This window comes from Zophobas morio, unplaced genomic scaffold (genome assembly GCF_036711695.1).
Source record: "Zophobas morio isolate AGI-343-1 ecotype UQ-CSIRO unplaced genomic scaffold, CSIRO_AGI_Zmor_V1 ptg000012l, whole genome shotgun sequence".
NCBI classification, from domain to species: Eukaryota; Metazoa; Arthropoda; class Insecta; order Coleoptera; family Tenebrionidae; genus Zophobas; species Zophobas morio.
Genome location: NW_026972117.1, coordinates 23,052,466 through 23,064,574, shown reverse-complemented (window position 1 = coordinate 23,064,574; position 12,109 = coordinate 23,052,466). Strand labels below are relative to the sequence as shown.

The window sequence follows — 12,109 nt, the reverse complement described above, 5'->3', positions numbered from 1 at the left end:
GATCCAAATCAAAATCAGCGGAAAAGCTACGTTTAGAACAGTCACAGGTAAAGATGTAATCCGCAAGAAAATTATTAAACTTGAAAGAAAATAATTAGGCTTTCCTGTTTTTCGAGTCCACGAGAGTATGAATTTTACCGCACTTTTTCTCTCAAAATGGACCTAACCGTTGGTCAGTTTAAATACCATAAATGAACTGTTAGCAATCTCGAGCGAGAAATTATTAAAATGTTATACGGTCATAGTTAAGTAAAAACATCCAGAAACCTCAGTTATAACTTGATAAACAAAAGAGTGGATTTCCTAGCACGTAAACAATTTCATGACTGTTAAATTGTGTTAGAACCAAGAACAGTTACAAATTCTAACATTTTGTCAAATAAATCCCCTCTGAAATATGCAAAATATTCCCACTTTATATGTGTAGTTTATCAATACAATCTAGTTTTTAGAATTATTTATATAGGGCGACTCAAAAAATTAATTAACGATGCAGTCTATTGTACTGATTAAATCAAGAACGACTCACTCCTTTCCCGAAAATTTGGGAGTGCAGTACCGTTATTATTAGTATTACACTGCATTTAGCCAAATTGACATGCATGTCCTTGTAAAAATGTTAATGACGTCATCACAAAATTTTGTAATAGAAAACTCACTTGAAACAAACGCGTAGCACGCTTCTTTACCTTTACCTTTACTTTAACATTACATCCATATTTATTTTAACTTATAAGGGTTATCATAAAAATAAAATTCGTCAAATCAAATCTTATAACAAAAAATTAATTTTTTAATTTCACAATTTTTCCTTATTCGTTTTTCTTCGATTTTACAAATTTTTGATATCACGATTTTTTGTTTTTTCTACTCTAATTTTTTCAGTCTTTCAGTTTCTCATTCCTTCAATTTTTCGATTTGCAGTTTTTCATTTTTTTATTTTTTAGTTTCTCAATTTTTCATTTTTGGATTTTTCAGTTTTTCGTTTCCTCAATTTTTCAAGTTCTTGACTTTTATTTTTCATTTTCCAAATCTTTTAATTTCAGTTTCTCGATTTTATATCGCATTTTTTGGTTTTTCTCATTTCCTTAATTTTTTCAATGTTTCTTTGGATTTTATAATTTTTCGTTTCTTCAATTCTTCAAATTTTCGATCTCTGATTTCCTCGATTTTCCAATTTTAAAGTTTCAGAATTTTTCCAGTTTTGCAATTTTTGGATTCCTCAATTATGAGGTTTTCCGATTTATTTAATTTACAATATTTCGATTTTAAAATATTTCGTTTTTTGCAGTTTTTCTATTCTTAAGTTTCTCAATTTTTAATTTTTCAAGTTCTTGATTTCCAATTTTTATATTTTTCAAAGTCTTGCTTTTATACCCTTTTATTTTTTATTTTTGACTTTTCAATTTTACTGTTTTGCAATTTTCCCATTTTTTTTGGAAAACTAAAAATTCGGAAAAAATTGCAAAATCGAACAAATGGGAAATCAAAAAATTGCAAATTGGAGAACTGAAGAAACTAAAAATCAGAACACTGAAAAAAAATCGAGAAACTTAAAACTCCAAAAAAAATTTAATGAATTGAAGAAGTGGAAAGAAGAATGAACGAATCGACTCGAAAAATTGGAAAACCTAAAAATTGTAAAATCAAAAAATTATACATAGAATCGTAAAAATTATAAAGTGGAAAAACTAATATCTGCAGATTCGAAAAATTGAAATTGGGAAATTGAAAAATTAAAAATCGAAATATTGAAAATTCCAATAAAAAAAAATTTAAATCCTGTTACTGAAAATTTTCACATTGAAAAAAAGAAAAATTAGAAAACCTGAAGAAACGAAAAATCCAAAAATGTGAAACTGAAATAACAAAAAAAATCGTAACATTAAAAAATCGAAAAACTAAAAATAAATAAAATGAAAAAAGCAAATGAAAAATTGCAAATCGGTAACTGAACAAAAAATTGAAAAAATTAAAATGGAAAAACCAAAAAATTATAAAATCGAGACATTGAAAAAATAAAGAAAATAAAAATCCGAAACGAAGAACTGCAAGTCGAAAAATTGAAAAAATGAAAAATAGAAAAATCTTAAAATTGAAACATCCAAAAGTTGAAAAATCGGAAAACTGGAAGATTCAAAAATGAAAACTCGAAGATATGCACATATTAAAACTGAAGAAACAAAAAAAAACAAAAAATTATAAAATCAAAACGTTGAAAAATTGAAAAAATTTAAAAATAAAGAAAATAAAAAGCCGAAGCACAAAATTGCACATCGAAAAATTGAAGACATAAAAAAATTGAAAAATCTGAAAATTGAGAACTCGTGAAATTAGAAATCGAAAAACTGCACATCGAAAACCTGAACAAACGAAAAATTCAAAAATGTGAAACTGAAATAACAAAAAAATCGCAACATTAAAAAATCGAAAAACTGTAAAAATAAATAAAATAAAAAACCCAAATGAAAAATTGCAAATCGGGAACTGAACAAAGAGTTGAAAAAATTAAAATGGAAAAACCAAAAATTTATAAAATCGAGACATTGAAAAATCTAATTTTTGAAATTTAAAGAAAATAAAAAACCGGAACGAAACAAACTCGAGAAAGCCAAATCGAAAAATTGCAAAATCTGAAAATAGAAAAGCTTAAAATTTAAACTTGAAAACTCGATAAATTGCAAATCGAAAAACTGAAGAAACAAAAAAATAAAAAATAAAAAATAATAGAAAAATTCAAGTCAGAAAATCTGCAGAAATGTTATTTACGCCACTGGTTTTTACTTTATAGAGATTATCAGAAAACAAAAATCGCAAATTTTGTTTATATTTTTTTAAAGAAACGGGATTTATTGGGCTGGACTTCAGGGGCGAGGGAGATTCTTCGAAATAACCTTAGACCAATTTTTTAGGCCATTTTAATTCCCCCTGAGCTTTACCTCTTTCCAGAACCTGAGGAAAATTAGCGTAAAAGTGATGAAAATTGTTTCAAAGCAAATTAATACAAAACTGATAATTTTTTGGCAGCGATAATAAAGAAATTAACCCCCGAAAATAGCTTGCAACAGAATGGCATTTTCAGCTAAGTTTACATCTTGGATTTAACATGAACGCATTAAATATTTGTTCGTCAATATAAAAATATTCATTATTTTAAAGAGGACACGAATTATGTACTAAGTTTTGAAGTGACATGAATTCTCAAATCTGTGTTATATAAAATCGACCTTCTTTGACGTTACCTGACCTATAGCCCGGAGGTTTGTGTTTATTTGATTGATTTTATCCTGAAATTGTACATGTATTTTCAACGACAAAAATATCTGATGCATTGGGGTCACATTTATTTGATTTTCACTAATTTTCAGTTTGTTAAATAGAATTTTATTTGGTACATACAATTTATTTGTCACTGAACTGTTTCTACAATTATCTAGCAATGTTCATAAAAAAAAAATGTGTTCCAAAAAAGCACAGATTAATCACAATGTTAAAACAATTTGAGAGATATTACACATACCACTTTTTTCACTAGTGATTAAAACAGCAACATCTCTAAACGGAAATTGAAATGTTGACATTTTACTTTTAACTAAATTTCAAACAATTGAATAAAAATAAACTTGACGTGTTTTTAACATTACAAAATTGCATGGAATCAGTAATGATGGGGAAAGCTGGAAATGATTACGAAATTCTACACATAAACAAAAAAAACTTCGTTGTTAAGGTTGAGCGTTAGGTTAAAAATTTATCAGAATACCCTCGTATACCATAATTTGAAACAAATATAAAACCTGTAATGTGTAACTACCATATTTTGCGGTAGTGAATAGATAATTATTTTTTATGACTGTCGTTTAAAATTAATGTTTTTTACATTTGCTGTTTTGGCAATCAGGAAAGTGGTCAGCCCCCGTGCCAACATGCGAACTAGTAAAATGCGAGTCATTAGCCACACCAGGTGGATTATACGAACCCCATTTGCAGTTAGAAGAACACAACAACAGTTACGGTGGTCGGGCCGTATTTAGTTGTGCATGGGGTTATCGGCTAATGGGCCCACCAGGTATAGAGTGCGAGTTAAATGGAAATTGGTCTGGACCATTACCGAAGTGCGTACGTAAGTATATGATTGTCGGTAATTTATTGCGCTATATTACGAAGACTTTTTTCACTACGCCAGCTATCCAGTGTCCGCCGCCCATTATTCCCGTTAATGGTCACCTCATCCAGTCGGAGGCGGCGGGGATGGACGGGGGCAGATACGCCGTAGGCAGCTTGGTGCAGTTCGCGTGTCGAGGTGCCCATCAACTTGAGGGTGAAGCCAGCATTATTTGCACAGAAAACGGATTCTGGTCTCATCCGCCGCCTTTCTGTAAGCAAAGATATATAGCATTTACCTGATGTTATCTAGCTATTATCTATTCATGTACTAGTGGTAGCTTTCAAAAGCTTGTCAACTTTAGACTAAAAGTTACGAAATTTTATGTGGTGACATTTGAATGAACAAAGTGGTGAGGTCAATGGGTCAGAATAACTAGATAAATGTAGTGGAAACTGATCTGAAGATAGTACATTTTTTATGAGGAGAAATAAAAATTAATAAAGACTCTTTTGACATTGCGTTATACAGTGTCAGTTGATTTTTACGAAGAACGAGTGCATAGAAATATATTACTGTTCTGCCCTATTCTTAAATTTAAGCATATGTATAAAAATAATAATATTTGTTTAATCAGATCTTACAATTTACATAAATATAATAGAAATGAGACAACAGAAAATGTTGAAATTTTGGTTGATTTGTTATTTAAAGTTTAACGACATTATTTATGAAGTCATCACAAAAATTACAACGTAAACACAACAAAACATGTTCATAGAGCAGAAATCAGATACAGTTTTGCAAATCAAAGAACATGGAAACAAAAAACTGATTATTGGGGGAAAGTTAAGGAGTTTTGACGAACTTCGTGGCTAATAATGACAGTAATTTTTTTCGGCACGGCAGAAAGTGTTTAAGATCTTTTTAAAAATTACCACGTCGGAAAGCGACGTTTTTAATTAACGATTTCATGAACTTCATTCCACATTTTGCTTCGCACATTCCGCTGGCAACTGCTTGTTACTGTTGGCTTAACTTCATCGAAGGGTTGTTTTTTATTAAAATCGCATCACCTGTTGAGTTATGTTGGAAACTTTTTAGCAACCACTAGATTTCCTCTAAATGACATCAACGAAAATTTGAAACTCAATTGGTTTATTTACAGACAGAGGTAAATCGAGAAAGTTATTTAAATTAAGCAATATAAAATGAAATAGGATATATTAGGAACCATTTTAGATTTACACACATTCGGTCACTTGTAACAATCAGGTGTTGGTGGATTTAATAAAAAACCAACATTTAAACAGCACAATATAAAGTCACCACCATTTGAAAAACACTTAAAATTTCATATTTCATCAATTAAAAATGGTATTCGTTTTTACTTCCCGAGCGTAAGCAAAGGAAGTATTGTAATCGAGTCCGTCGGCCGACTCTCTACTTTTACGTTTTCTCGATCTTTCATGGCCCCTAGAAGACGAAGAAATAGGTCTCCCATTTCCGTCTGTCTGTCCGTCTGTCCGTCTGTCCGTCCGTCTGTCCGTCTGTCCGTCTGCCGTCCCGGATTTTTATTAGACAGATAATCTCCGAAAGTACTCGACCGATTGTTGTGAAATTTTGTACTTATATTAAGAATATCATGTAGATGGTAAAACGCTAACCAAAATTTGTCTAATCATCCCCACCACTAATGCGATGACGTCACTTCAAAATTGTACATAGTAAATGGGTCTTAAATTGTATAAAATAACATAGTCCTACACATGTAGTTTACAACTCCGAATTCAGTTTTTACCCGAAACGTCCAGATTTTTGGAAAAAAAATCAAAATCATAAAACAACATTTTGCAATTTAATTTTGAATCTGCTAACCCGAATGTTTTAAAATGTTGCAGATGTTTTAAGGGTCTAAAGAGCATCATAAATCTTTAGTCAAAATATATTTGGTTATCCCCTCCAAAAACTTGATGACGTCAGCTCAAAAGTTTGCCGAATAAATCCTATCTAAAATGTACAAAATATGATGCGTCTGTACTTGTGATATATCACTCCATTCATATTTTTTGGATTTGCATATACAGGGTGACTCAAAAAAATTAATGAATGCGCAAAATTTATTTTACTGATTTACTCAGGAACTACAAAACCGAATGCTTTGAAATCTTGCAGATGTTTTAAGGTTATAAAGAGCATAATAAATTTTTAGTCAAAATATATTTGGTTATCTTCTACAAAAAACTGATGACGTCAGCTCAAAAGTTTGCCGAATAAATCGTATCTAAAATGTACAAAATATGATGAGTCTGTACTTGTGATTTATCATTCCATTCATATTTTTGGATTTGCATATGCAGGGTGACTCAAAAAAATTAATGAAGGCGTGAATTTATTTTATCGATTTAATCAGGAATTACAAAACCGAATGCTTTGAAATCTTGGGAATATTTTAAAGTTATTATAAGCATGGTAAACTTTTGTTCAAAATGTATTTGTTCATCCCTCCTAAAAAAATTGATGACGTCACCCTTAAATTTTGCTGAATAAATCCTATCTAAAATGCAAAAAATATGATGAGTTTGTACTTGTGATTTATCATTCCATTCATATTTTTTAGATTTTCTTAAGAGGTGGTTCAAAAAAATTAATGAAGTCAATTTATTTTATTGATTAAATTAAAGGCAACACTTATTATTAGTATTACACCCCAACCAACCCAATTTGGTAGACACAAAATTTGTTAAAGGAAAAACTCGGTTGAAACATAAGGGTAGCACGCTTATTTACATCGACTTTAACATTACAGACCTGCATTTGTTTTATGCGCTCACTTGATTCCGCGAATGTGAAATAGACATGTTTATAATCAACCAATTGTGAATTTCACCGTCAAGAATTAAAATAAAACCCAATGTTTTATATAATAAGCGGAAGTCGAAGCAATAAAACCGATGGTCGTTTTGTTTACAGTTTCTCTGTTTGACTCTCACGTATGCTGTTACGCTTGTCATCTTAAATTAAGAATGTTTATACATAAACGATTTTCAGTTGCCGTATACGTGAGTAAATTGTTTCGTTATTTTATTGATTATAAAAAATCAATATTCAAAACGACCCAATTCATTTTCCCGAAAATTTGGGAATACAATAATTTTATTCTTAGTATTACACTACATCTATCCCAACTGATATACGTGTCCTTGCAAAAATGTTGATGACGTCATCGCAATTTTTTTTAAATTCCCACTACAAAAATGTAATGAGAAAAAAACACAATAGCCATGCAGTCGTCAAGTTTCCGACAGCGAGGGAAGTACTTTCTAAACTCTTTAGACCAATTTTTTAATTTTAAAATGGCTGAATGAAAATTATTGCTTATGAAACACTGTCCACAAAATTGTCGATATAGAATTGCCTGTGATTTTAGAATAATGGTCAAAAATTTTAAGCTGGAAATACTACTACTATAACCTGCTGTCACCTATATATTGTTACGTTGGACGATGATTAAAAATCGGCGTGGGTACAAAATAATTCCGGCGCAACTTAGCTGGTTTCACTCAGCATTCGCTGGAGTCGACTCGACTCGACTGAATTAATAATCGTTCCCGACGGTAGCCTCTATTTAAATCCATGCATTTCTCTGGATGGATCGCGTACGCCGTTTCTAGGTCATCAGTGATGAGTCACCCACCATCGCCGCACATACTAGAAAACCCATAGACGTCGTACCGGGGCGGAGTATGGGTTTATTTCGTAACAATATCATAGTGCATGTTAAGATCCAATAGTTAAAAATATATGATCACCTCCTTAGTTAAACTGTCCGAAAATTCAGATGGAACTTTTCTAAAGCACAGGCGGTGGACTTAAAAAAACATACTTTATGAATCTCCTAAAAATTTTGAACAAATGACGTTCTTTTCTATTTGGTCTGCGAAGATTTAAAAATCATTTTGAAGCATTTTGGTAAACAAACTATATATCGCAAAATTTTAAGCACTGGTAAAAAAAAATGCTATACTGGAACAAATCTCCCATTCCATTTTATACCGACAGAGCAATAAAAACACGATCAAATACAGCCACAGATTTTTGAACGTTGGTCTTGGATCGTCACATTTTCAACTCAAACTTTCAAATAGACGCTAATCCGACAAGACAAAAATTCTGTCAAAGACAAATTTTCAAAAATCGATAACTGACTTTGAGCGTATTCTTCATTGCTTGCTCTTTCGGTATAAGAAATTTTTTTGTTGCATTAAAACAAACGAGTATAATATTTTATTTCGCACACCAAAAAAAAAACATTTCATTCTACATGAAAAGAAAATTTTGACGTGATTTCGAAAAAAACAAACCAATATATTACAATTATACCTATAGTAAAATCTTTGTGATAATTCATTCTAAATTTCAAACTATTTTGTTTTCAAATAACTGAAAGTGCAATACGTAAACTCGGACAACTGAAATCAAGATGTGGTAGTGAATATTTTTTTTGCTGTTCATTTTAAAGAATCTGAAACTTAGCAGGCGTATACTGTATAAAAATATATACATTTTACATATGGAACCAATTCCACTTTTAGTAGTAGTCCGGCGAACACCTACTTTCATGTTTTCTCGACGCTCCATGACCCTAATGTATAGAAAATAGGTCTCCCATTTCCATCTGTCTGTCTGTCGTCTGTCTATTGTCTGTTTGTCATTTGTAAGTCGTCTGTCTGTCATATGTCTGTGTGAAATTTTATGAATATCATGCAGACAGTAAAACGCTAACCAAATTTTGTGTAACCATCACCACCAACAATGTTGTAACGTCACCTCAAAATGTTTTCTGCAGCTGTGGTTTATGAGTCCGTCTTGATTTTTTACCTTACAGCTCAAGATTTTTGTAAAATAAATCGAAATTGCTTAACAAGATTTTACGGTTCAAGTTATAAACTCCAAAAATGAATGCCCTGAAATCTTGTAAGCGTTTTAGGGTTATCGTAAGTGTGGTAAATCGTGAATCAAAATATATATTTTGATTCAATGAAAATTAAAACCCGCAGTTGAGTTACTGCTGGTGGGCACTGTCGGAACGGGACCAGATTCCACCTGAATACCGCGACTAGACGCATGGTTTCCATGGCAACGGTGTAAAAAAAACATCTAAATCAGCCATGATTTGGTCTCCGTCTTCCCTTTTTTCAGCACTTCATCAGCAATAACATATATATCTTCAGATGTAAATGGATGTAAATTTTAATACATTTTGTACCAGTGGAGGGAGATAAAAAATTAGTTTCGATAATAATTATGACACAAATTTCCAGATAATTTTTTAAATATTGAAAATTACTATTTTGCTGTGTCCAGTTCGCAGACGTTGGAATTTTGGGGGGGCACGTGCCCTTGTGCCCCCTGGCACCAGCCTCAGCTACGTTTAAATGTTCGCCCTTAATTTTAGGTCCCCTGGTGTTTTATTTTCCGATAAATTTAAAGGAATCTAGTGTTTTGTTGCTGGATGAACTTGAAAACATTTTTTGAGCTTTTAGTGTTTTACTTTTTACGAATCTGAAAAAGTCTGCGTGCCGCAGTGTTCGGGTACCCATAATGTATTATTTTGAGAGCCAATGGAGATTTTTTTTGTAAATTATTTAAAACAATTTTAGGGGACTTTGGTGTTCTATTTTTGGAAAATTTTGACCTGACCTGTTTTTGAGTTAATTTTGAGACCGAGTTTTTTCCTTTTGAAAAATTTTAAACAATCTTGAGGTTCCAGGTTTTCCTGTTTGGAACGAATTTGAAAGTATTTTGGAGCCTCTAATGCTTTTCTTATAATAATTTAATTAACTTTCTTTCAGGATACGTCAAAAATTAGCATTCTTATCTTAGCAGGTACTAGCTCCACCCGCCCGCCCTCTATTTTTTTAGAGAATATGTCATTTGCCAAAATCAGTCTTAACAGGTTCTAGCCTTACCGATCCGCCCTTTCTTTTCTTCGAGGGTATGTCATTTGCCAAAATCGGGCTTATTTTAACAGGTACTAGCCCCGCCCACCCACCCTCGCTTTTCTTAGAAGGTATCTCATTTGCCAAAATCATAGCAGATACTAAACTTGGTGACGATATCTCCAATTCCACCTAAAATATGAAATATTTATTATGAGTCAGTCTGTACATGTGGTTTATCAATGCACTCATATTTTTTTGAACTGCTTATACAGGATGACTCAAAAAAATAATTAATGAGGCAATTCATTTTATTGATGAAATAATAAACGACTCACCTCATTTTCCAAAAAATTTGGGAGTGCAATACTGTCAATATTAGTATAAATAACACTGCAGCTATCAAATTGATATACTTGACCTTGATAATGTCATCACAAAATTTTTACTGGAAAAACTCACTTGGAACAAAAGCGTAACATGCTCATATACTTCGTATCTTTATTAAAAAAAAATTGGTCTAAAGAGTTTAGACAGTACTTCCCTCGCTGTCGAAAACATTTTTGTAGTGGGAATTTAAAAAAAAATTGCGATGACGTCATCAACATTTTTTCAAGGACACGTATATCAGTTGGGATAGATGTAGTGTAATACTAAGAATAAAATTATTGTATTCCCAAATTTTCGGGAAAATGAATCGGGTCGTTTTGAATATTGATTTGTAATAATCAATAAAATAACGAAACAATTTACTCACGTATACGGCAACTGAAAATCGTTTATGTATAAACATTCTTAATTTAAGATGACAAGCGTAACAGCATACGTGAGAGTCAAACAGAGAAACTGTAAACAAAACGACCATCGGTTTTATTGCTTCGACTTCCACTTATTATATAAAACATTGGATTTTATTTTAATTTTTGACGGTGGAATTCACATTTGGTTGATTATAAACATGTCTATTCCACATTCGCGGAACCTAGCCAGCGCACAAAACAAATGCACGTCTGTAATGTTAAAGTCGATGTAAATAAGCGGCTACGCTTACGTTTCAACCGAGTTTTTACTTTAAAAAATTTTGTGTCTACCAAATTGGGTTGGTCCAATGTAATACTAATAATAAGTGTTGCCTTTAATTTAATCAATAAAATAAATTGATTTCATTAATTTTTTCGAGCCACCTCTTAAGATAATCTAAAAAATATGAATGGAATGATAAATCACAAGTACAAACTCATCATATTTTTTGCATTTTAGATAGGATTTATTCAGCAAAATTTAAGGGTAACGTCATCAATTTTTTTATGAGGGATGAACAAATACATTTTGAACAAAAGTTTACCATGCTTATAATAACTTTAAAATATTCCCAAGATTTCAAAGCATTCGGTTTTGTAATTCCTGATTAAATCGATAAAATAAATTCACGCCTTCATTAATTTTTTTGAGTCACCCTGCATATGCAAATCCAAAAATATGAATGGAATGATAAATCACAAGTACAGACTCATCATATTTTGTACATTTTAGATACGATTTATTCGGCAAACTTTTGAGCTGACGTCATCAGTTTTTTGTAGAAGATAACCAAATATATTTTGACTAAAAATTTATTATGCTCTTTATAACCTTAAAACATCTGCAAGATTTCAAAGCATTCGGTTTTGTAGTTCCTGATTAAATCAATAAAATAAATTTACGCATTCCTTAATTTTTTTGAGTCACCCTGTATATGCAAATCGAAAAAATTTGAATGGAATGATAAATCACAAGAAGAGACTCACCATATTTTGTACATTTTAGATAGGATTTATTCAGCAAAATTTTGTGGTGACGTCATAAATTTTTTAGGGGGGACGACCAAATACGTTTTGATCAAAAATTTACCATGCTTATGATAATTTTAAAATATCTTCAAGATTTCGAAGCATTCGGTTTTGTAGTTCCTGAGTAAATCAGTAAAATAAATTTACGCTTTCATTTATTTTCTTGAATCACCCTGTATATGCAAATCCAAAAAATATTAATGGAGTGATAGATCACAAGTACAGACTGATCA

The 12,109-nt window shown here is 31.3% G+C and overlaps 1 protein-coding gene across 1 annotated transcript in view; it reads left to right on the top strand.

Moving 5' to 3' along the window:
* The window catches only part of LOC135128038 (locomotion-related protein Hikaru genki), a 282,123-nt gene that overhangs the window by 265,715 nt on the left and 4,299 nt on the right, over window positions 1-12,109 (top strand). Inside the window, exons 8-9 of the mRNA XM_064054842.1 lie at window positions 3,902-4,123; window positions 4,187-4,378. Coding sequence (XP_063910912.1) covers window positions 3,902-4,123; window positions 4,187-4,378 — 414 coding nt within the window. The remainder of the gene's footprint in view (window positions 1-3,901; window positions 4,124-4,186; window positions 4,379-12,109) is intronic.